At 34.7% G+C, this 27826-nt stretch overlaps 1 protein-coding gene across 1 annotated transcript in view; it reads left to right on the top strand.

Moving 5' to 3' along the window:
* LOC149781878 (DNA-directed RNA polymerase, mitochondrial-like) overlaps positions 1 to 27826 on the top strand; it is a 113021-nt gene that overhangs the window by 62190 nt on the left and 23005 nt on the right. Inside the window, exons 20-27 of the mRNA XM_089936072.1 lie at positions 3131 to 3251; positions 5373 to 5457; positions 11920 to 12031; positions 16630 to 16708; positions 17645 to 17767; positions 19919 to 20041; positions 22632 to 22709; positions 26188 to 26376. Of these exons, the coding sequence (XP_089792198.1) occupies positions 3131 to 3251; positions 5373 to 5457; positions 11920 to 12031; positions 16630 to 16708; positions 17645 to 17767; positions 19919 to 20041; positions 22632 to 22709; positions 26188 to 26376 (910 nt within the window). The remainder of the gene's footprint in view (positions 1 to 3130; positions 3252 to 5372; positions 5458 to 11919; positions 12032 to 16629; positions 16709 to 17644; positions 17768 to 19918; positions 20042 to 22631; positions 22710 to 26187; positions 26377 to 27826) is intronic.

Here is a 27826-nt window from a genome sequence, read left to right as displayed (position 1 = left end):
AAATTTTGATTTTAGTCGCATTAAACATGATCACTCTTAAAAAAATTCTGATTTTAGTCAGATTAATCACCGTGATCTCTCCTACCAAATTCTGATTGTACAGTCTGATAAAACATCGCAATCACTCTTACTAAATTCTGATTTTACAGTCACATAAAACATCACTCCAAAATTCTGATTTTTGAATCAGATTAAACATGATCACTCCTACCAAAATTCAGGTTTTACAGTCAGGTAAAACATCATGATCACTCATACCAAAATTCAGGTTTTACAGTCAGATAAAACATCATGATCACTCCTACCAAAATTCTGATTTTACAGTCAGATAAAACATCATGATCACTACTTCCATAGTCTGATTTTACAGTAGATAAAACTGTATTTAGAATAACCTTAACTTGAGTACCAGTATATACAGTCAGATAAAACTGTATTTAGAATAACCATAACTTGAGTAACCAGTATATTCAGACAGATAAAACTGTATTTAGAATAACTGTAACTTGAGTACCAGTATATTCAGACAGATAAAACTGTATTTAGAATAACTGTAACTTGAGTACCAGTATATACAGTCGGATAAAACTGTATTTAGAATAACCGTAACTTGTGTACCAGTATATACAGACAGATAAAACTGTATTTAGAATAACCGTAACTTGAGTACCAGTATATACAGTCAGATAAAACTGTATTTAGAATAACTGTAACTTGAGTACCAGTATATAGTCAGATAAAACTATAACTATATATAGAATAACTGTAAATTGAGTACCAGTATATACAGATAAAACTGTATTTAGAATAACCATAACTTGAGTACCAGTATATACAGTCAGATAAAACTGTATTTAGAAAAACCGTAAATTGAGTACCAGTATATACAGATAAAACTGTATTTAGAATAACCATAACTTGAGTACCAGTATATAGTCAGATAAAACTGTATTTAGAATAACCATAACTTGAGTACCAGTATATAGTCAGATAAAACTGTATTTAGAATAACCATAACTTGAGTACCAGTATATACAGGTGACTTAAACACTTGTAATGTCTGATTGTAATTATTTCTTTGAAAGCATGTCCCAAAGTGATTGAATATTGACTAATACATTTCATCAGCTTAGTGCTGTGTTTTGTCAGCGAAAGTTCAAGCAAGCTGTGAAATGAGATTATTCTTAAGTTACATGTATGTACTTAAGCATTTCAAAAAGCATTTTGAAACAGAACTGAATAACTTTACCAAATAAAATAAATTGTTGGATAAAATTGCAAAGTATTTATTTTCAGAGTCCGATTTTGTATAACTAACATTTAGTTAGTAGAGCATCATACTCGTAATCCAAGGTTGTGAGTTGAATACCCGTCTGGGCCATCTCAGGTTGGCAGCTTTGGTGTGCTTTTGGGAAAAGTATTCAGCTCGCGTTACTTTGGCATAATATGAACAATGACGTATTGGAAATCTGATTAAAAAGCAATGTATCAAAATCCATTCGATGGAGTTGACATAGCTGCAGATTTGACGGTGGATTGGATTAACATGGTCTTTGTAGCATTATTCCGTTGCTTATGATAAGATGTGACAAAGCAATGTCTTTTTCTTTTTAAAAAAATGTTCTGTATATTGGTCCCTGTAACATGTACTTTTTATACCTATTTTCCAAATATACACAGTTTATGATGGAACAAAAAAAAGCTTTTTTCTGGGTTGAGCTGACATTGAAGCTGCTTACACGTCACAGCCTTCTGAAATACTGAATTGTTCCATTGTAACTACATTCTTACTAAGAAATAACTATGGCTTACATACCTCAATAGTTCTGTTCTTTGATTGCTTATGTTAATAAACTAATTTCGTTTCACATCATTGTGTAGTTTTTGTTCTGTAACTTGACTGGAAATACAAACATCTATTCTCTCGTACTTCATTATGGTAACATTAATACATATGTTATAAAACTAACAAATTGCTGGGTCAAATTTACAATTTATTTACTTTTCTTTGGAAGATAAACTCCATTTGATGTTTAATTTATCTTTGTGACTACATAGTGATCAATACTTCGCTGACTACATGATTTGTTAAAATAATAAGCACTGACTAAAGCTTTGGTGTGCTAAGCAAAAGTCCAATACATTATCTGTGTATATTTGCAATTATTTCCTTCTCTTTGGAAAAAAAATTGGTTCTTTTTAATGGTGTAGTGATACACCCAAAACCGTATTGTGATTTATTGTGATACTCCGAGCCCATACTGCAATACACATTACAGTACAGTAACACTTAATGTAACATTTAATACTTGAAAAATACAACATCTGTAAGTGATGTTGCCATGTAAGACTTGAAATGATAGTCAAATGAACAGTATAAAAATGGAACAATTCTACAAACACCTAAAGCAGTCAAATTATCAGCAAATGCAAATTCTCAATGCCATTTCTAGTCTGTTGTAAAATTCCCACATTGCACTTTTTTGTGGCTTTGCTGGGAACTGTTTCAAAATCCATCTTTTGAAGGAAATAAATCTCTGAAAATTAAAATATAGGTCTACTCACCTGTCAACTGACTTGAAAAATGAGTCAACATTAATTGATATTTGGAGACGAGAAGAGGAAGTTAATGTGATGTAAGCACTAAGATCTGATCGGCCATGTATTTCACATGTAAGACATAAGATGCAGCTACTGTTTGTTAAAATGTTTTGCTCTCTCTTATTCTTTGAAGCTAAAGTATCAGTCATAAGAGAAGAAGTTGCATGCTTTGTTGCATGTACATTCCGGGCATTGGATAAAAAATAATTAATTTTAGATGTATATATGGACTCTTTGAGTACTATTAATTTAGTGTCATTACGAACATGACATATATCTGAGGCAAAGTGAAGTTTATAAAATATTATTTATATCTGGAAAAATATCCCCCGTTCTTGACTTGCCAAGCATGCATATAGGGATGTATCCAATGCTCACATTATTTTTATTATGTTCCTTGACATTAACTCTCTGTGAATTCGGACCAGGTCTTGAAAATATTTATGTAGAAATTTCTCCCAAGACAGTATTAAGAAATGTGACCTTAGTTAAAATCAACCTTTGCATCTGATGACAATTCTGTCCACAGGGAAATGTCTTCATATGAGAAGGCCAAGGTCTACGAAAAGAGAAAACTTTTGAAGAAACAGAATGATGAAATGAAATCCCGCTGGTATACAGAACTATACAGATTCTCCATAGCCAACATGGTATGTATTCTTTTTAATTCAGGTTGCAGGGCTGTACAAGTTCAAACAAACAAAAATAAATAACGAGGAATGGAGATCTTATCCACTAGATATTACTGTTCTAATGACAACAAAAATCGCAGCATCTACGGTTTTTTCAACTGTTTTTGAAAGTCACGTACCATCTACATTGGTTGCTGTGTTCAAATGTAGCTTTAGTATTGCAATATGTTTTAGAGTTCATACATGGTGTACTAGGTTTTCCTATCTCACATGAAGAAGAGTTTAACCGGCATATAATTGTATACATTGTGTAAGTTATCTTGTGTACTTGATTCCTAATACAACTTTGCTTTTTGCTATGTATGTAAATGTTTAAAAAAATCTACATTTGTTATAAATCAAGGGTCACGCTACCAGGTGAAGTGAGTGACCAAGTTACCTAAAAAATGAAAACTTCACCTTTTTCTGTTAGGAAAGAGAAAACGACTTCACCCTGTGATTGTTCTGAGATGTACATTGAGTGACTGTACCTTTTGAGATGCTCACTTGCCTTAGCCAATTATTTCTGGTGTTATGTCATAGCTGAGGGTGAAATATAGGCATGAAACAATCAAATAGGCCTAGCTGGTGTTGATTTCATTTGCGCCGACAAACACTTGCACATTCACAGGCATGTATTTTAATAGCTGATTGACCATTAACCCTTTCCCAAGTAAGTTATAGCAGAGATGTGTTATATATGTCTCCGGTTATTGCAACTATCACCGGTGAATTTCCACAAGTTATCATTTGATGATAAAAAACAAGAATTTGTGTTTTGAAACTTAAACATTAGTGTGTAAATAGCCATTTGTGTTTTAAGAACAGAATTGGTGACATGAAGATTGTAACTGCTGCATGTACATTAGGCCTGTTTTCTTCATAAAATCAGTTTGAAACCGTAAGTGAACCTGTCAGGGGGAAATAATGGTGGACATCGCTTTGTCTGGGAAGTACTGCTCAGTTAGATTGTCTGTTTTTGTAAACATTTGGGCAAGTATATTAAGGAAAATATTGAGATCATAGAAAGCAAAGTCTAAATATTATGTTATTCAAGATCTACCGTAACAATGCAGTTATGTAGGTCCCAATGTATGTGACAGGGCTAAGTTGTGGAATTCGAGAAGTGCTGTAAAGTCAAAGTTTTTCCCACTAATTTTTATGAAAATAATGGAAAAAGCAGCAAAGCAAATACTATTTAACCAATGCCCTATGTTAATACACATACGTAGACAAATAATAAAACCATAAATTTGCAATCCTATCAATGGACTGTTGTAACGAATGTAGACTGTTAGTGTTTACATTAAGAATGCCCCTCTTTCTAAAAATAAATGCACTCATATGTTGGCTTTTTCAGTTCCCTTGGAAAGAAGGTTTTAATTCATTCATATACCAACTTTAATGCTTCCTTGTGTTATCTATGAATTGTTATGGTAATGTCATATCATCAACAAAGAAATTGAGACGAACAGTATGGTATGAAGACGTATGTATTTATTCTCGTGTACATGTTACAGGGGTTGTTAAAAATTGTTTTAACTGCCATTTTATAGTGAACTTTCATAAAGTAAAAAAAAATAATTGATGTTTAAGGGTACTCAATTAAACATATTTCCTAACTTGCAATTACAATACTGTAATCTACTTACTACTATCAATTAAAATTAATTACAATGGATAGTTTCTACAGTGCTCTCTAGTCATGTGGCCCAAATATACTACATATGAATATGAGAAGTTTTACACTCATAAAAATATATAATATCATACAACTCAGAAAGTTTCTACTTGAAAATAGAATATTGCTTAAAACCAGTGTTAAATGCAGATACGCATACTGAGAAATAGAGGGCACAATTCAAATAAGAGAATGAAAATACACGCATACATGCACTCTATATATATATATATATATATATATATATATATATATATATATATATATATATTTATTGCTTTGCTTCCACTTCTCTGTTCTGTCCAAAAGGTAAAGTCACTTCTCCCTAAAACTCAAGTCTAGCTTGATCCCTGAAAATGTGAAAATTTTCAGATTATAAGTTTTGTAATTGACTTTTGTTCTTTCTCTTTTCGTTACAGTTCCGTGATGAAATAATTTGGTTTCCACACAATATGGACTTCAGAGGCAGGACATATCCTGTACCTCCACATTTTAACCATATTGGTGAGTAGGGCTGTACTGATAAATAACTGGTTTCAACACTGTTTCATGGGTGGAAGTTCTCCATCATATGACAGAAATTGTGTCTTCAGACTGTCCCCAAAAGGTCGATCTTCCAAATCGTACAAATCTGTAGAGTTTTTTCCAGAGAGGGGGTAGGGGATTAAAGTATCCGGAAAGCATTCAGTAGGGAAAAAAATCAATGCTTAGGGATACTAAATTCTAAACTCATGAGTTATTGTTGAGTGAGCAAACAGAAATTTTTATGCACTATTCAGTTCACTCAAGGCTCCTGGGATGTGTTCTTCTGAATCGCGAAATTCATGCTTCACTCCCTAATTAAATGCTCTCTACAGAAAAAATCAGTCATTACATTCCACTGCTATTCAGTTCCTACATTTACCTCCTAGGAAAAATAGAAGATAGGGGGCAATGAATTATTTGAGTGAGACTCCTCAGCTCTATTATCCCCAAACTCTTTGCTTCATACAAAGATTTTTTAAAAAATAATTTGTTGTGTTGTCTTGGTAATCGTCAGTCAGGACAATTGGAATTTTGCCCATGATAAATTTGCAGACAATAACTGCATTTTTTTCTTTTTTTTCTTATCCAATTCAGTACAGTTAACAAATGTATAAATGGCCAAAAGAACAGCACACTCCTCCTCTCCCCCCCCCCCCCCCGTTGAAACTTTAAAAATTAACTGTCTGCCTCTCCTGACTGCTGGTTCTGTATGGAGGAAAATTGAAATAAACCCTGATTTATAATGTATCAAACATTTGCATTTGAATTTTATACTGAATGCTCACTTTTACAGAATAATAATTGTAAAATTGTGTTGAGGTAAAGGAAAAACAAATTTTTTTTCAAAATTTATATTGATGTTGTTGTTGTTGTAGGGGTTTAACGCCATTTTTCAGCACACGATAGGCTATACATGGCGGCCAGTATTAATGGTGGAGGATGAACCCGGGAAAACCCCAGAAAGAACCACCGACCCACGAGAAGCTACTGGCAAGCTTTCTCACATACCCACATTGGCTGAATCCGAGACTCGAACCCACGCAGACAGAGGTGAGATGGCAGTGATCCGTAATGGAGAGCGCTTTAGACCACTCGGGGCCCAAAAATTTACATTGACAAAAAATACGTATTATTGATTCAGTGAATGTATACATCATATGAAAGAATCAGAATTTTGGATTCTTCATTGACAATTTTTGTGCAGAAATATAGTGTCAAAATTACAGGACGTGTTCAATACCTACACATGTTAACCCTTAAAGTGCTAGTCAAAATATTAGTCGCTGTTGGTCGAGGTCTCATATTGCTTGTCGCAACTTGAGTCATTTTCCAGGTAGGCAACAATGTATGCATCCTATTACTTCAACTTGCCATGACTGCTTGTAAACCTATATTTGATTGGTTTATAGAGGCCCGGAAAAGGCATTCCGTTGTACTTTACTAAGCATTTAGCAAAGAAGTTTTACAAATACTCTCTTTTGAGCACGTGATACCTGGAAAAAATTTAAATGGCTGACGTTGAATACGATGACATTTCTTGCAACAAATACTGATTCTGATAGTGATGATGACAATGATTTTGAAGGATTTGAGGTGGATGAAATTATTGAAGCTGGCGAAATGTTGATGGAAAAAATAACCATGAGTAATTTTGAGCCAGGAATTGATGTGGAACTGGAGTTGGATGTATGTGCTGTCTGACGAGAAGAGACGGCATGCCTGTCAACCCCCATTCACTGGTACATCAAAATTAAATGTTGAGATGGCGAATACTGAACCTGTCGACTATTTAAGACTTTTTTTGATGACGAGTCCTTGCATCTGATAGTAGATCAAATAAATCGCTATGCAGATCAGAGAATTCATGGGGCAGACTTGAAGGAGAACAGTCGCATGAAGCAATGGCAGCCTGTCACACCTGAGCAGCTAAAACTCTTTCACATTGATTATGCAATGGGTTTGGTACATAAATCTAATCTCAACTCATACTGGGCTACTGATGATGTAATATCAACCCCATACTTGAGCAAAAAAACGAGTATGGGATAGATTTCTAGCTATTCTAAACAATTTACACCTGGCAGATGTGACCCTTTACACAAGAACCGCTCAGTGATTGAAAAAAATGAAGCATTTGCTGAGGTTTATTCACCAGATATGGATCTCCATTTTGATGAAGCTACCTGCCCTTGGAAAGGTCGTTTGAAATTTTGAGTTTATAACCCTGCCAAACCTAACGAGTTTGGCTTAAAGCTGTTCCAAGTGTTCAAGGCAAGCAGCGGGTATTGTATTGGCTACCACATTTATGCTGGTAAAACAGGTGAAGACCTTGACAATTGATGACCTGAGTAAAACAAAAAATTTGATTGGTTTGCTTTGCAAGTGAAGTCTTTTCAATAAAAGACACAGAGTATATATGGATAACTATTATTCATCACCTGAACTTTTTAACGAACTTGAGTTGCTAAATACCTCTGCATGTGGAAACTTGCAAACAAACAGAGTAGGTGCTGCAGAGACAATGAAGGTTTAAAAAAAAACTAAACCAGGGTGAGTGTATTTTTCGCAGAAAGGGCAATATGCTACTGGTGAAATATCATGACAAATGAGATGTAAATATAATCTCCAGTTTTCATGAAACTAAGGTAGCAGTGATCAATAAAACAAATTTTGCAACAAACACACTGGTACTGAAACCCACATGTATTGTGGATTATGTGAAAAACATGGGAGGAGTAGATTTAAGTGACCAATATAACCAATACAATCTTGTAGTAAAGAAATCCAAGAAATGGTGGAGAAAACTATTTTCTTCATCTATTGAATGTATGTCTTGTAAATGCCTATCAGTTGTACCAGAAATTCTCACCTGTGCAGAGGAAACTAAGTCGCTATGATTTCCGTGTTTCAGTAGTAAAGTCATTGATTCAGGAAGCAGGAGATGTGTCTGAATCTACTAGGAGAAGATGAAAATTTGATGGTGAGCAACCTGAACACCTCATTTGGAGGCATTTCCGTTAATTTATTCCAGCTACACCTGGAGCTAAACGAGCACACCCTGCATGTGTTTGTGTTGCTTGTAATAAGAGAAGAAAGGACCATGAGGGATTCAGAAGAAAGCAAACATCTTTCAGATGTGAGACATGCCAAGTGGCACTTTGTGTACCTGATTGTTTCAGGTTATTTCACACATGTGTAAATTACAAACAGAGTGAATGTAGTAGTTCAGATGAGTTAGAATAACACCTGAACAGGTAATAAGCACAAGGGGTGACTCTGTAAGCTCGCAAGTTGACAGGGGATAATGCAAATATGTTAGAATAAATAGCAAGTGAAAGATTTTCATGAATATTTACTACTGACTCTGGGGGTCTAAACTTACCTCCGACATTCATGTAGTGGATATTTACAAAACTGTTACCTTTCTTTACCTGTGATTTTCACAATTTAGATATAACATTGTGACAAACATAACATGTACATGGTTGAACTACTAAAGAATATAACATTTCTTAGATATATTTGAACTTTTCATTAAAAAAACAAAGAAAAATACAGATGAAATACAATCGTAACATGTCATTTTACCTGTATTTGCACCTGTATATGCAAATATGTTAAACTCGTACATGTGCCTTGATGCTAATCTTAAAGTTTAGACATCCACCATCATTTTCCATATAGGGTTTGTGTATCTATTGTGTATATTTATTGAAATGCATGCAATTTAAAAACTGTGCAGTTTTTTTTTTCTTCCAAAAACAATTCAGCACTGAGTGATCTTGTACTGCAAAACAATACAGCACTTTAACGGTTAATTGTATGGGTGAGTAGGGCTGCACTGATAAATAATTGGGTTTCATCACTGTATGGACTTGAGGGGCACAACATGTCTTATCTCCACATGTTCATGATGTGGGTGAGTAGGGCTGCACTGATAAATAATTTGGTTTCAACACTATATGGACTTGAGGGGCAAGACATGTCCAATACCTCCACATGTTAATTATATATGTGAGTAGGGCTGCACTGATAAATAATTTGGTTTCAACACTGTATGGACTTGAGGGGCAAGACATGTCCAATACCTCCACATGTTAATTATATATGTGAGTAGGGCTGCACTGATAAATAATTTGGTTTCAACACTGTAGGGACTTGAGGGGCAAGACATGTCCAATACCTCCACATGTTAATTATATATGTGAGTAGGGCTGCACTGGTAAATATTTTGGTTTCAACACTGTATGGACTTGAGGGGCATGACATGTCCAATACCTCCACATGTTAATTATATATGTGAGTAGGGCTGCACTGGTAAATATTTTGGTTTCAACACTATTTGGACTTAAGGGTCAGGATGTGTCCCATACCTCCACATGTTAATTATATGTTTGAATAGGGTTGTACTGATTGACTTTTTCTTGGGAAAAACATTTTTCTGAAAATACAGTTATTGATTATGTTCAGTTAATAATCTGAAACACTGATTGCCAATCAATATTTTTATGCTAAGTTTCATAATTTTGTATTTTATATTTATGAATTGTGCATTTGAAATGTTTCTGTGAAAGAATGTTTTAAAACTGGAAATGGAGGTATATAGTAATCCTTGTGTCTATTCATCGTTCCACATGGCACTTATTGGCACTAGTCCTGCTAATTTTATCTCAACTGTTCATAGATCAAAAGAGCTTTTGGGACGACCAGTTGTCTGTCAATTTATTTATACTCTTTTATCACTATGATTCCTAAAAAACTTGTGGAACTGCCATGAAACTTTACGCATGCATTCATTGCAATGACTTGTTGGTCATAGATGAAAATACACTGTTACTATATTTGAAGGCACCAAAAGCTACCAAATTGGCACACAAATTTATTTTAATGCATATTTGTACTGTTGTACACCTACATCACCATTTTCGTAAAGACTGTGCAAGACAAACTGTTTTGTGGTGCGGGGGGAGGGGGAGAACATCAAATGGGTTAATTGCGGTAAGGATGATTGTAGGGTGGATGCCCAAGCTGTGGAGGCAAATGTAACTTAAATTTGTTTAAATAGCACTGTTTCATCCAGATCATCCATTGTAGTAAACATCCTCAGGTCATCACCATATTTACCAAATTTCCCATCAAAAACTGGTGGTTGGGCTGGTTGTGTTAACTAGGTTGTGTCATGCACTGATGCAATACGAAAAGGGCAATAACTCTAGCAGAATTTGCAGGAGAAAAATGATTTCTTGATATGTGCATCTTCAGGTGGTTATATAATATTTATCAAGTTTCTTAGCAATCCATCAGAAGCTACAAGAGAGTTGCTAGATGGACAGATGGCTTGGGGTTATCAGAAAAAAAGAGTTTTTATAAGATGCATCTTCCACATCAATGGATGTATTTGACTAAAACTTTGGAATAATATTGCTTTGTGCTGGAAGATTACACCTGACATGATAGGAATTCCTGTCTTTCCTGTAGAATCAGATATTTACACCATGATGCCATTTACAAGCAAGACATTATGGTTATTTCAAAGCTTGGCAGGGAGAGGATTAAACTGTTCAAAAACTCAACAAAAGTTTCATCGGCATAATTAAATTGCAATACTAATAAATCATCACAAAATTTTACATGTCATCACTTAAATAGAAAATTAGTTAATAGAAAAAGTAAAAGTTATTCACCGAAATGACAATTGGGACTGTTCAAGAGTGCTTGCCAAAAAATATGATGTTGGAAAGACTCAAAGAAAGTAACAGATAAAGAGAATATTCTGCAGGATTGGGAAAATGAAGTAAATTAAAGAGAATGATTCTAAATGCCAAGTGATGTTTGTACCAAGATTTAATTGATGTGTTTGAATCATTTGTAGTGATGTAATAACAATACACCACTCACATTTCATGTTTATGAATCAAGAAATATTTAAGTTCACTTGAAACAAGTCAGTTCTCAAGACAAGAAGAACCTTTTGAAAATTAATGTTTTTATTAAAGGAAGGTATTAAATGCTTTCAGGTTACATGTAGTTTTCTTACTACATATACATAATATACTTCTCATAAATATAGTACTCCTCTGGAGAGGTCACCTGTCTTATGGTCACCTGTCTTATGCAGCCATTTTCATGGTACAAGAGGGGGACCACTGTAGTGATAGATATGATGTGTTCAGCTATGCATAATTCAGTATGAGTTTAATGAAATATTTAATATTTCATAATAAATTGTCTTTTTAACTTTATATGTAATTATTATTCATATTTTGTGATTTTCTTTGATAAAGCCACTTTCCCACTGTAAAAATGGTTGCATTAGAAGTAGAGGACCACCATGTGTGTGCATGCATATATATATATATATATATATATATATATATATATATATATATATATATATATATATATATATGTATGTATGTATGTATTTGGAATTTTTTTCAGGTGGAGACATAGCCAGAGGGATGATGATGTTTGCAAAGGGAAAGCCTCTTGGTCCGAATGGTCTGGACTGGCTGAAAATTCATCTTGTGAACTTGACAGGATTAAAGAAGAGGTGAGTCTTAGCCTGTCTTCATGGCCATGATACTGTTAATTAAACCAAAAAGTAAGAATCATACTTTGTGACTTCTTACGTCACATTATGTATATAGAAAAAGAAAGCATTGGTTAATCTGACGTTTTCATGATTCAGTCCTTACTCAGTCCTTATTTAGAGCATTGTAGAGACAGAAATAAAAAATTTCAAACAGTATTGCCATTGTTGATGTAGGTGTCAGCATCATTTCTTTGCATTTTGCTCAGTTTTGTTTTGGACACATTTATGTACAGTCATGAAAGTTCATGAGGCGAAATCATCATGGCATGGAGGTTACTGCTTATTTAGCTCCATTTTTCTGACACCATGAAACGTAATGTGTGTATTTATTTTGAAGGAATCTTCTCACTAGGTCACAGTGATCTACTTTCCTTGCTCTTTTAACTTGCAAGAGTTGTGAGATGTTTCAAATGCATAACCAGATCAGAATAATATTGTTTCATTACCTCACAAATCCATCCCTAAGAAAAATTCACCATGTCTTTTGGCTTTGTATTTGCAACAAAGGTGCTAAATCATCATCTGCTAAGACACAAATCAGACGAGTGGTTTGCTCTTGGATAGAGCATTTGACACCAAATCTCATTTGTCAGTAACTGCTTCCATGTGTAACAAGTCAGTAGGTTCATTCAAGTAGTCTTGTAAATACCTTTTATCCTGTCATCTTTTTCAAGTTTCAGCAATCCAGGGCATTATCTCATATCAAAGAAAATGTACTCCATTTATTTTTTTCACTGGTCTAAGTAGCTATACAACCTGCTTCAGTCTTGTCTACCATTCATTACCTGAGGCTTCTTTATGGCCCCCACACCTCAAACAGCAAAGACAGCAGATTGCTTGCCTCTTCTTTTCTTCTTGATACAATTACTCCAGTGGCCTAGTGGTTAGAGTGTCTGCTTCAGATGCGAGAGGTTTCAGGTTCGAACCCTGGCCAAGTCATACCAAAGACTTATAATAATGGTACTAATAGCTGCCTTGCTTGGTACTCGGCATTAAGAGGTTAGTGTTAGGACTGGTGGGTCTGGTGTCAGGTTAATGTGACTGGGTGTGACATGATGCTACATGTCTGCAGCATTATGCCCCAGTGCTAGACATCACTATAAACTACCGCACTGCAGACATCATAGCAGTATGACTGAAAATTCTTTAAAGCTACATTCAAAATCCAAATCTCACACAAACACACTCTACTTATATGACAATCACCTGAGAATACAGCCCACCACACTTCCAAAGAAGTGATCTTTAAACTACAACCTCCATAGTCCAACTTTCTTTCAAACATTTACCTCTGGTTGAGTCATTGACATCTTGCACTGCTTTGAAAAACAACTTAATGACCCCAGCATCAACCAGTCTTTCTTCTCACAGTGACAGCTCCTGTTGTATTCATTGGTTTCTTGATGGATTTTGTCAGTAAGCTCAGCATAGCTTTGATCCCACCAAGACATCTTTGCTGATTTTGAAAATGATCTTTGTCGTTTGAATCTGGCAGCAGAGATTCCCTGGAAAATTCTGCCATCTTCATACTGCTGTAAAAACTGTGCTTGCTGGTTTTCCATCACAATCCAGAAATGCTAAACTTGTACACATACATTGTATCCAACAATCCCTACTCCAGAGAACTCTAGGATGTAGAGTAAGGCCACTGAACTCCTACTCGATTGAACTCCATAATTTAGAGAATGGTCAGTGCACCCAGCTACGTATTGTTAGAGGCGACTGATGGAGCCAACCTGTTTGCTCTGAGATGCATCCTGTGGCAATATTTATGCTGTGAAGGTCTTGAACTTTTAAAAGAGTTTGAATTAACTGAAGGCCTTGGCTCTCTGTCAAAACTGGTACTTGCCTTGGGTTTTGACATGGTTAACAGAGGCAAGGTGAAGTTCTTTACATTTGCACCATGCACAATGGAGAAAATGTAGACATATCTCTGTGTTACTTTCATTTACAGTGACTGAAATTTCTTTATAATAGCATACTTGTGGAAATTGTAAATGATCTAAGGACACGGCTAACCAGAGTTACTGCTCTCATGTGCTCAAAAAATCAGCCTGAGTTAGTCTAAAGTACACTATCTTTAGCAGTTATTGAAATGGGTAAACAGATTTTGCCAATATAGACAATACCAGCAATGATTGAATTACCAAATATATAAAATGTAAAAACATATTGGCTCTTTTTTTTCTTCCATTTTACCTCTGTAGTCCAGGTTGTAAAAATAACCAAGCAGAGCTAGTGGGTTTTTTATATGTGCACATCTGAAGTAAGGCCAAGCTGTATACTCTATATCCAGCAATCGTAACCAAAATAAAGGGAATTAAAAGTTCTTTTAAGAAGACCTAATATATACAAGGTTTTTCTAAATAGCCAATATGACCAGTGAATAAAAATGGGGAAATTATTTTTTTTTGAAAATCGAACCCTATGCAAAATACAGTACTGTAGAGCACCACCTGAGCAAGTCACCTTTTGAACCACTATCTAAAAGTCCTGCTGATTCACTTCTTTTGGTAGACATGCTTTCTAGTGTCCCTAACCCAGGCATAATACCCCTCTGTCTTCATTACCAAGAACATGCTGCCATTCAGGGAAAATCATTCCTTTGCCCTAAAACTTTTCCCTTCTTCCAAGGAGCCTCTTCACGCTCCTCATCAGAACTTTGAAGTGGTACCAGAAATGTACTGAGCTGATTAGAAGAAAATTTCACTTCTTCATACCATTCAGAGAAGGAATGGAGGCAATATTTCTGCTAAGGCACTTACCTCATAGATTTGTTGGCTTTTCTGCTCAGTATACAAGGAATCAACCCTAGACTGTTTGAATATCTTACACATATGGGTGCACTAGCAACAACTAAGTTTTCGAGCAAGAATGGATTCCTGGCCAACATTATTCAAGTATTGAGATGGAGATCATATGCAACATTATTCAGCCTCGGAGATAACATTTTAACAGATCAGTCGTCTTAATTTGACCTGGTGGAGTCTATATCAGCAGTGCATTGGGCCTCCTTTCCAGGTAACCATCAACATCGTAATGGTGTTTACTCTACTTCTACTTCGTTTGTGCAAGTGAGAAGATTTTTCTAAAGACTGCTTTTCTTCACTGAACTGTGCTCATCTTTGCCAATATCTCACTTGTGTTAGGAGAATAGAGCCAGAGCCAAATCCCTCCACCTCTTAGAGTTTCACCTGTTTAAACTGTATTTTAGTCAGGAAACTATTTGAAGAAGCCAGTTTTTGGAGTAAAATACATTTCTTTGATAATACTTAACGAATCATAATGCAGGCAGTCCTTTTCTGGAAAATTTTGGACAGTACTGACGAGGCAAATGATAATATTGATGGTGATGCTGATTTTGATAAACACATAGGCTGTTTTGTTATGGAGATTGACATTTTAGGTAATGACTATGTCAAAATGAACTGAGCAGATGATAACTGGTTAGTTTGGTTTTTTAAACATGGATATTGATGATGATGAAGACACTGATGTTTTTCAAGCTAAACAGACCTTTTCAAACTTTACTCCTTATGATGCTTGCCTGTGTAGGACAGACTGTGTTTATACACACAGATGAAGATTTATACCTTGCCATTATATTTATCTGATACAGAGTTCTTGCATGGGTGTTTTCTGTCTTCTAGACATGAATGACATATGGAGACAGAATAGAGGATGTTCAAGACTATTTTCAATAGCATTTTTTCCCATGATCATTTCAATCAGTAATGTTGAACTGCTTACTGTTTATTTATTTAACAAAATATCATTTAAAATGATATTTGTTACAACTTTCTGAAAATTAGTACAGCTTAAAGAAACATATAGACCGTCTTACTAAGGTCTTTTTAGGGTTGGCAGATCTGTCAACAGTTGAAGGTTTTGGTTAAATTTTATTTTTTTAAAATTTATTTACATATATTTCCTAAACACTTGAAGGATTGTCATCTCAGTGGGCTTGAGTCATTATGAAGCTATGTCAGTTCATTGTGTGACATATTCAGTTTTTCTTTGGGTCAAGGTCAGTCGTAGCAGATTTGTGTTATGGTTTTGGTTAAAGTTTATTCATTTACCTAATACTTTGACAGAATCCTTATGACACTAAGTCAGTTCATTCATTGACATGCATGCTTGCCTCTATGGCAGTTCATATTCAGTACTGTTTGAGATTCTTCATGAAACATGGTATGCATGTATACTGAGACGAGTTTATGTCCCATGTAAGAACGGGTTTTGTCTGAAAATTACCTTTTGTACAGGTGGTTTTTCCATTAGTACTTACTGTCAGATGTGTTACTTTGTGAGATTTCAATTACGATTGGTCCTGTCAGTAACCTTCTAACATCCAGGTATGTATAATCCTGACATTTTTAGAAATACGTGATGGTTGAAATTATTTTAAAGGCAGAAATTTCTTAACTTGTGGGAAACCATTACAGTATTGTGTAGGAATAATAACTATGATTCTTAATAACAGTAATTATAAACCTTTTCCTCCATTCAACAACTCACTTATTAATTTATCAGTTGTGTTCTTTTTTCTGCTGTAGGTCTTCAAATGCCATACGACTGGCTTATGCCAACGAGTTAATGCCTGAGATTCTAGATTCTGCAGACTTTCCTCTTACTGTGAGTATCCCCAGTGAGTTTTAGCACATACTGTATTTAACACAATACCGACATACATAATGTTATATTAAAGTAAACATACCACTCTTGTCGTTGTCAAACATTGTATTAAGGTATAGAATCTGTGATATTCTTGGAACTTACTACTACGGGTGAAATGATACACCTGTGTCTTATTATCAGTAGGATTCATGATACGCAGCCTACAATGCAATACATTATTGATATACATATTAACTTGTTCTTTCCATCATTAGAAGTTCTGTCAGTGGTAGGTGTTGCTCTTTTAGGTGACTTACTGTTATATAAGGATTACAGACAGCAGTATACTTGACATCAATTTGTATACCATTTTCCTCCATGACAGGATAGCAAAAATAACTTTCAAACAGACTACCTGTTAATTGTCATTGATTTGTATTCAACGTTTTAGGCCATATAAGGCTGCTGCATTTTATCAGATGCAGGACTTTCTTTAGCCACCAGGAATATGGGTTTTTTCCTCAGAAATTGTGAGCATGGCATTCATTACATCTTAAACACACATTTTTTCTTGCCATAACAAAACGATGCGAATCACACAACACTTCAGACTGTTTATCAGTTACACACATACAGTATTGGCATCCATCCCATGAATCACAAATGACGTGCTGGCATTTCCTCAGCAATTTTCCACCTTTCAAACAACTACTTGAAGACATTACACAAAACCTTAATATCACAAAATCAACAAAAGGTAACTAAACAGTAAACCGAGCAGTAATTTATAACATGATAGTTTATGTATATTGTAAAACACTGTTGAATGAGATTAAAGGGAGAGCACTATATACTATTTTAGATATTATTTTGTTACATCTCAAACTCTTTTTGAAACATCAGACGCCAAATTGTCTTAGGGCCAGAATGTCACTTTAAATATATATTTTTCAGGGTCGCAAATGGTGGCAAAAGATGGAGGAACCATGGCAGACCCTAGCATGCTGTATGGAAATTGTTAATGCCATTCGAAGTCCTGATGCAACAAAATATATCAGCCATTTTCCAGTACATCAGGTCTGTATGTTGAATTAATGGATAACGAGATGAAGGTGTCCTTGATGTTATCATGTTGTCAGCATCAAGATGTTTGCCTTATATGGCAAGGGTAGATCATCATACAGGAGGCATGTCAGACATTAGTATTGGCCATCAGACTACATCATTCTGTTGATCATGACATAATGTTTATGATGTTAGGCTTAGATTTTGGGGTGCCTCATCTTCATTTAACTCTTTTTTTTTTCCCTGAGCCATTTGGCTGGATTTCCATTATGTGGCGATGAAAGCAGGAGCAAGACATGGTGGAATCCTCCTGCAAGACGGACAAGTCTACAATTATCTCAGTTAGGTTACCACAAGTAATCCAAGTCCCCTGTCCACTTCACTTAAGGGGCTTTCTTTTCTTGAATTTCCTTTCCTGACAGTTGATCATGACCATTGAAATAGTTTGAATATGGGTAGGAGGATTATGCCAACAAAAACACCTGGAAACCATGCACATACAAAGCTCCAGAAAACCCTCTTGTGTGGATCTAGTATAGTGAACACTGCCTTTGTTGGCACTTGCACATAATAAAGACACTTGAAAATAAATAGTTTCTCTTTGATATTAAGAAGATATATGTAGCATACATGTGAACCTCCCAGCTGGAAGAATTTTCCTTTCAAAATGAATAGTATATCTTATCCCTCCAGTCACTAATTGAAATCTCCCACATATTCACACAAAATTTGTTTAATTCCAAAACAGAAATTTGTCAAGTTTTGTTTTCATACTTTGCTTCTAATGTAGTGGACAATTGCATATAATAAACACTTTAAATGACAGTGAACCTTCAAGCTTGACACTTTAATGACTAATATGACAGGCAATACCTAAAGTAACTGGATTATACTAACTTGTTACGATGACAGTTTACTTAAAAGATTAGAAAATATGCAAACATGATATTTAAAAAAAAAATATAAAATAAAACAGCTCAGAACAGGCACAATTCAGTCAGATAGAAAATACTGTAAGGTTAAAGATAAGGAGATACGATGTGAAGTACACTGTTCATTGGGTAAGAGTGTTACAGATTCTGTTTCCAGACTAACTTTTTGTAGTATTTTGTTTTCGTTATAAACAAAGTAATTGATTGAAAATGAACAATAGAGGACCAATGATACCATGCTGTGTGGTGTGTGTTCTTTATTCACAGTTGTCCTGCAAAACCGCTATAATTCATCATGAATGCAAAAATCATAATGTTTTGAGCCAAACCTGATATTTAACTCAGTGCTTAATAAAACATTAGAAAATTTGAGGGTTTAAGATTGATTCATTCAGTTTGGGTTAAACTATTCTATCTTTGCTTCTCTTTTTTATATAAAAATCTGCATCTTCATAGGAAAGAGTAAGTTCCCATTATGCTAGACAGTCCATGATATATAACAGCAGGTAAACACTGAGATCTTAATGTTTATCTAGCCTATTTATCATGCTAGACAGCCCATGATATATAAACAGTGAGATCTTAATGTTTATCTAGCCTGTTTATCATTTTTCTCTCAATATCAAGATTCTGTTCTATATTTTGTCAAGACACCTTGGAATTTATCATAATGAGTGCAAATTCAGTGGAACTCATCTACAATATGAAATTTGTGAAGCAAGCAAAGAAAAGCCATGAGTCACTAACTTGCAGTGTGTTGAACACTTTATCATTTTATGTGTGACATGAATTTCATGTTCATTGACATGCAGTGGTAGGGCATACAGTGTTAACTTTGTTCATCCATCCATCATACTTTTCTCTTAGGTCTTTACAGACACTGAACACATTTCTTTTTAAAATGTAACTGCAGATATTTGCACATCAGGACGTAGATGTGTTATGCTGCAAGTTATTATCTCACACTAATGACAGTGGCTAATATTAATGTTGTGTGGTAACATATCTTCACATTGTAGTTGAGACATGATATGACTTATACTGAGTATCCAAGAGGTCATAAAAACATGTCCTTTGTATTCAGTTAAAAACACATTAACATTATTGTTCTTGGACAAGTGTCCTTTATATACAGGTGTCCACTATGGCAGGTTTTGATTTGTAATATCAGTTTATCTTGATGCTGACAATTATTAACATTATATGATAAATTTTTCTGCCCATATTGTAGGATGGGACATGTAATGGACTACAGCACTATGCAGCTTTAGGACGGGACAAAGTTGGAGCCATGTCAGTCAACCTGGCACCATTAGATACACCACAAGATGTGTACAGTGAAGTGGTTCATCTGGTAAGTTCTGTTTTGCCAGTCTGCAACAAATGTTTCAAACAACTTCACAATCATGATTTCATCCACTTTTTGACACCTATCAACTGTCAACAAAATATTTAAGACCCTATTCTTCATGTTAACAAGGAGCATGATGTCATTGGCAGAAGTTTCAAGGACCCACTATGTGGACTGATGGTTGAGGACAGGTTTTTTTTCTTTTCTTTCTTTCTTAAGGCAAGACGTTAAATATTAAGATTTTTCTAATTTCCCCACAGAATTCTGTTTTCATGTTGAAAATGTGGTTTCGCTCTAGCACCCAAAACAAAACTGATTTTCCAAGAATCTGTGTGCTTTGTATACTCCAACCTTTATAGAGGAAGGAGAAAGTGTAATCCATGTGTCCATTCTTCTGATTATCTGGCACTTGTAAATGCAGCTTGTTCTCTGCTGGTTTTTTTGGATTGAATGAAATTTGGTAAATGCTATGGTCATCACCTGAAGATGCACAGATCTACAAATAATGCTACTGTTGAACTTTTTTCTAAAATGTTATTGCCCTTTTTTCATCTTGCTTAATTTTGTCAATGGCACAATTTAGTCTGATATTGTTAGCATAACCAATCTCCCAGTTTTAGATCAGACACCATGAAACTTGGTAAATAGTTTGGATATCACCTGAAGATGCTCATTTCAATAAATTGCTTGACTCTTAGAACTTTTAGAGTTATTGCCATTTTTTGTTATTCAGCAATAAGTGATGTGATCTCTTAGGAGTAACTAGTCCAGCCATTTTTGATGAATTGCCATGAAACTTGGCAAATATATGACCATCACCTGAGAATGCACCTTTTACCAAATCATTTGGCTCCCACAATTTTTAGCAGAGTAATTGCCTTTTCTGTCTAGTAGCTTACTATAGTGCATGGCACGTTCTAATTAGCACTAGTCCTGTGGTTTGTCATGCAGTTCTTTGTGAATCACTGTGAAATCTATATATGCACATACCGACCATTCATTTTTGCTTCCTTGATTTTTAAAAATGTTGTTGCTCTTTTTGTCTTGTAGTTTATTGTAGTGCATCACACAATTTTGCAAATGTAGATTGCTGTCAGACAGTCTATATTATGGTCATCAATCGAAGATATGCATGTTGACTATTTTCAGAGGGGTTTTGTGGTTCTTTTACTGCAAATTCATCTCCATCGTGGTCTTGAGGTTGGATGAGGCAGGGTTATATTTAGTTTGAGCATGCATTTCATTATCGTGTATAATTGAAATGCAGAAGAAAATGCTAATGAAAGAATTATTATTATTTGTTCATAATTCATATTTTTTAAAATAAATACATTTTTATGTACAGACCTTGTATGCAAAACAAAGGGATCAGACCCAGAAAAAGATCTGCACGTACTGAGATACTACCAACCTACTAACATAATAAAACTGGTACAAATGTTGTCTCAATACAAATGTTGTCTCAGTATGCTCATACATGATGCTATTCCTTTAATAAAACATGTTTTTAAGTTAAAAATAAAAATGCTAAAGAACTCAAGAAGACTTTGGTTGTTATGAGTAAAGGTAGAGTGTGTGTGTGTGTGTGTGTGTGTGTGATGGAGAGAGAAGGAAGAGGTGGATGAACAAAAAACATTGTTTTATGTGCATAAGATTGTGTGTATTCAGAGCAGTAATTCTTTGTAACAAAAAAGCTCATTTTATGTGCATATGATTGTGTGTATTCAGAGCAGTATTTCTTTATAACTGCTATTATCTAGGAAGCAGATAAAGAGCAAGTGACAGATGTAATTTTGTTTGTTCAGTGACAGGATTGCAATCTTCTCTTGTGCAAGGTCACTTAATGATAATGGATATAAGTGAAGGACAATTATCGATCCCAACTACTGTATCTTAGCTACCTTCCCCTTTGTTATGAAAAGTGTAACATGATTATAGTTGATCTTAGCTTAAAATAATTACTGGAGAAAATTAATTTTTCAGAAGATGCCATGTGTAGTATGCTTGAAGCCAATTTCATTTTATCACTGTCAATGCACAGGTAATACTGGATGTAAATGAGGCAATCCCACTGGACTGGATTTTTAAAGTGGGCAAATACAAGAGATTTTTTCTTGAAAATGAACCATATTGTACATTTTCATCATTTGAAATGTTTCCTCTTGGACAATTGGATTTAAATCAGATCTCCACAGTCCTGTGTGATCTCTTGATTGTGAAGATCTAACAGCAACCACTTAGGAGTCGGGTTCTGTTGAACTATGTTATTACCCTAATTTTATCAGATGAAATCTTTTATCTATGCATCTGAAAACATAGCTGAAGAACATCAATGTGTGCCGAACTATTTGATTCACTTTCAGATTTCTGAAAACTGCATTCCATTGGCTAATTCAGACGTCACCAGAACATGATCCCTAACCTGTCACTGCCAGATATTCATGTAGTACAGTGGAGATCTGATTTTAATCAGATTGCCTCTAGGATAAATTTAACATATTTTGCAAGTCTTGTCAAGAAAGTTTAGAATTTGGGCAAACATTATGTTCAGTGGGAAATGAATTAGTTGTCTGTGTCCATTAAATATTTGCAGGTTGAAGAAGAAAGAAAGAAGGATGCTGCCAATGGACATCACATAGCACAAGTACTGGAGGGTTATGTGGAAAGGAAGGTATTTACTATAAATGCAAGTCAACAGGTTAAATCCAACTGCAAAGGCTACATATACCGTTGTATAATGCAGTCAGATATGGAATGCAAGTCATTTTTGGATTGGCTGTATTCAAATTATGGATATTGATTGCTAATTTGAATGTGTTTCGTAGTTAAAAAAATAAAAGAAAGGCTTCAGAATGAATGTATTTCATGCACTTTTGAACTGAATTTCCATCATCAAGTAGTTTCTAAGTATAGTTTTATAGATTGATTTGTTTGGATGATTTTAAGGTGAAAAATGGGTGATGTGGAATTGGAATATGACGTGAGTGTATGTTGCTATGAATGCCTAATGCATTTGTGATAAGATGGTGCTTTTGGGCATTTGTTGTTGCCGTTGTATACAGCTTTCTATTATTTGTTCGGATAGTCAGTGGTATGAGCTGTACTATCAGAAGAAAGCAGAGAGTGAATTCTTTGATAGTGGAATAATTCATGATCCAAAAATGGTATGATATATGGAAAGATTAAAATCAAGTTAATACACTTCTGTTTATGGCTGTTTCATTTTTTGGCTTAAAGTCTTTTTATCTTAAAATTTCTCTGATAATCTCAAATTGTACTTGCATCAGTTGGTTCTTTTATGTGATTTGTATCTTTAATGGCTTTAGACAGAAATCACTGGTTGAACTTAATCTACTCCAATCTGGTGATAGAGGAGGATTTGCTTCCAGAATTGTAAATCCAAATTATTTAGTGTTTATTTTTGTCAACCTTTGGGATAATAATCATATGTTCATTGCAAATATGGTTTGTGTTCGTTTATTTATTGCGCAGAAAGAAAGGTATAAAAATAAATTTGTTCAGGTCATTACAGTATGCTATCAGAGTTTTAGTGGCTTCATTAGACAGAAGTCTTTTATGTTTTCAGTATAATCACCCTGACATGCTCGAATTCTAAATTAAATAATTTAAGACGTGTGAGCTAAGACAGTTCCTCACCTCTTATGCAAATTAAGTCATCTACACTAACCTTGTAGCGTTTCTCAAGGCATATTGTATTGCAAGTCCAAAGTTCATAAACTAGAAAAAAAAATGTGACATACATCTCACACATTATATTCTACTTTATCACAGATGAATGCTATAAATACTATTTTTGTTTTCAAATCTCAATTAGTCATAATTATTTTAGTCTTCATGTTCATCTTAATTTTCAGAACTTTTTATTGCTTTATGTGTATGACATTTATTCAGTTTGATAAATTTAATTAAACTGTTTACTTGATATAAATTTGCTCTGGATGCAATAAATGATAACTCTTTGTCTAATGTGTTTGCAATAACATGTGGCTTTTTGTTTTTAGTTTATTTGTGTCCAACTTTTAATTATTGTTCAATGGGAGCATGAAAAAAATTATAGAAATTAAAAAACTTGGGCAAATTCATAACCAGTACAAGAAGCACTTTTATGAATGGTCATTTATTAAGAAAGAATATCAAAGTTGTTGCGAGATGCAGAACTGTATGTAATTTCCATGTGTGGATATACCACTGATAGATGTACAAGTAGTCGGTCAACACAGACATAGCTACCCTTACATGTGACAGAACAGAAAAGTCAACTTAGGACAAATTGGGAGATTTGGAAAATTTGATCAGGAGTTTTTACTTCAAAGTGGGAGGATTTGCAATGAAAATAGTGAATTTGTCATTGCAGTGCAGGTCTTTGGCTTGTCTTTGTGAGCACCTCAAACTAGGGTTGCAGAATTGTTTTTTTTTCCATTTGTGTGAACTTTTGTGAAGTTTCTTAGACAGGAAACATTAGTTTTACTTTTATTACTTTGTGAAGAATGATCTGGTACACTTCAAAGAGTGCCTCAACATGTATATTTTTATCCACATTTGATGAAGATTCTGTGAATGTAGATTTGAATGATGGTGTATTTTTTGTCACGTTTAATGTGCTATGCTGCATGACAAGTCTTGTTTTTCTTGCCATCATAACAGATTTTAAAATAGCATTACGGAAAGGGAAGTATGTGTATCTGTGTCCTTGGAACATGATTCCAATCACTAAAATTCCTGTTTCCATCTATCATTGAAGTTTGTGTGATATTATGGTTGCTTAGATTTGGATTTTAGCATTGGAAGGCACACTTAGACATGATGACAAACTTTCAACACCAAAGCCAAACTGAACTTGTTTAACACAGATTGAGCTCTTTAGTAATCCAACCATAATCAGTTACTTTCTTTACTCAGTTCGGAATTGCTTCTTGTCACGCAGTCTAATCCAGGTAGACAAACTTAAAAGCACTGAAGCCAACTGACCATGCTGACAGAATCAAAGGGATATTAATTGTTTTATGGTGCTTGAAATAACTGAATCATCTTAAACTAGTACATAATCAAATTACTGCAAATGTGCTACACTGGAAGCAAGGTGTGAAAAAAATGAAAAAAAGAAAATTTTCAATAATTATTTGTGTACATAGGAAATTTCAGTGAGTAACAGGAGGACATGAGACACTCCTCATCTTGGGAAGAAAATCTTCCCATGTGGGAGGTTGAGATGTATTGCTGTGCAATTTTTCTTGTGTATGCTCTGTTACAGGTTTGGGTGGGAGAATATCTGAAGAAATTTAAAACACGGGGATCTTTTTTGTTACATTATGCATGTACCCCTAGCTAGAGCACTTATAAGTGCCCCGGGCTGTGTTATTTCCACATAGTTTGTGCAGGTGAAGGAATGAAATTGACACCTGTCATGGTTGGTTTATGGTATTGGGGTTTCTCCCATCAGTTTAATTTGTCAACTTGTGGGGCAAATGCAAAATAATCAGCAAGAGTTACCAAAAAACCCACTACAACAGCAATAATATTCATGGTGAAGTTCCACTATCTGAGTGGACATCCACTAGTAGTAGTAGATGTCCTTAGTATTGAGTGGGCAATGCAAAATCCATAATGCACATATACTGTAATATTACTGTGTACCAAAGTTTGGAACCTTATATATCATGGAGCCATTGTGGTCAATAATTTAGTATATTATCATCCCAGATTTTTTGTGGGAATTTAGATTAAAGAGGAAAATGGGCACAAATTTATTTTCATTGCATGGACTAATCTCACTGGGTGCAATTATTTAATGTTTAATTTGCCATATCTGATAATCCTGATTGATTGGTATTGGGTTTTATATCTACATTGCCAAAATTTGATGATTTCCAAATTTGATTCATTGGCAGAGATTGTGCAGGATGTATTAATGGATGACACCTTTTAATATATAATTTTTATTGTGGGGGTGAGGTATCTTTTAATTTGGGTTTCTCATAATGTACATGCTAAGCAATAATTTTGTTCATCTTTTTTTTTGGAAGATATTTTTATATTTTGTGTTCAATCCTTGAAGGACTTAAGGCCATTGTTTAATAAATAAATTATGATATTTACACGTATTTCCACTTGTTTCTTCCATTTTCCAGATAATTAAGCAAACAATTATGACAACAGTTTATGGAGTAACACGATATGGTGCTTTACTTCAAATTCTTCGACAGTTAAAAGATCTTGAGAACTTTCCCAAGGAATATCTCTTTCAAGCAAGCAGCTACCTTACCAAGAAAACCTTTTACTGCTTGACCCAGATGTTCACTGGTGCCAGGGAAATACAGGTAGAGATATGTATCACAGTAGAAAAGAGTTCCCAACACAATGAAATTATACCCTAAAAAGTTAGCCTACTTTTGAAAAAAAGAAAGGGTAACATATATACTCGCTTAAAAGTCAAGTCCATTTTGCAAACAGAATAGACAGCGATCTGCTGTCACATAATGTACTAGCAGATCAAGGTCTTTGTTGTGTGTTCTGCTGATTACTAGTAGCAAACTCCATAGATCCGATCCGTCAGCATATTATGCAATGTACGCAAATATGTATAGTCCACTTAAGTTTAGCTCTCAAACATTTTTTGTTGTTGCATTTCATCTGTTTTTTTTTTATTTACCGTCTCAGCAATACATTTTTATTTTGCACTTACAGCTTCCAATCATTGTTTTCATTCATTTAAATATAAATATATAAAATCACAAATGCTCATAATAGCGTTAAATAGTGACAGCAAGTCTTTGTACTCATTTCATTTTGTTCAAATACAAATTGTACAGTTAAAACCACTGGTGATAATATTATCAAATCAGTGGTATTTGTTATGCCAGCCTGAAAAAAGAACAGTGCCATGGCTTGCAAGAAAAGAACGTGTTTAGTCAGTATATAGAATCTGATCCCATATTATCAAATGAAAGGGCTTTTGACTGAGAAAATTTAGGAACCAACTCAGTGATGAAATGCCCTTTGCATTGTGTTACTTTCATTCAGAGTTTTGCATTTGCACAATCATTTTTCTCCCTCTAATACATTCATTGATCACTTAACTTGAGCAATATAAGTCATGCTACCTCCCAAATCCAGCCCTCCCAAAGAGAAAATTTAGTCTTGCCTGTTATAGTGTAATGACAAAGGGCATTAGTTCAAAGCTTTCACTGTTAACACATTAACCCCTGGTGATGAGTTTACATGGCAGGAGGTAGTAGCCTACTGCCGAGCTCTGTAGTGTCAAGGTCATGAATGATACACTAAAGTGGGTGGTATTATAGAAAGGTAGACATATGTCGCTCTCAATGATACGAAATAATCTGGAATTTCTAGTTGCACTACAAAATACAGAGGGAAAAACCTCATTTTTTTTTTACCTGATTTTTTTCTTCCCAAAATTCGCCTGTGGTCAGAATCCGATTTTGTGTCCGGATTTTAGACTTTTGGACTCAGATCTAAGGCAGACTGTATGAACTGCAAACAGACTGATTAACTTTTGCAAAAAGTAGGATAAGATGGGCATTTGTAATAAAGCATGGTCTTGATACGAAAATAATGGGTCCATTAAGCAAAAAAAAAAACAACAAAAAAAAACCTCCAACTTTTACCCTTCTGCTCGTGCACGAGCCAAATAGCCAATGAAAAACAATTTTTCTAACACAACCTGGCAGTATGTTATTGGAAGATCACCTGGAAGTTGGTGTTTTAGGATGTACTCAGAAATAGCTTTCAAAATGTGTTTCCTACTTG

The sequence above is a fragment of the Sinohyriopsis cumingii genome, chromosome 15 (genome assembly GCF_028554795.1).
Source record: "Sinohyriopsis cumingii isolate HCF-2022 chromosome 15, ASM2855479v2, whole genome shotgun sequence".
Taxonomy (NCBI): Eukaryota; Metazoa; Mollusca; class Bivalvia; order Unionida; family Unionidae; genus Sinohyriopsis; species Sinohyriopsis cumingii.
The sequence above is the reverse complement of the archived record's forward strand: the minus strand, read 5'-3'. Positions and strand labels throughout refer to the sequence as shown.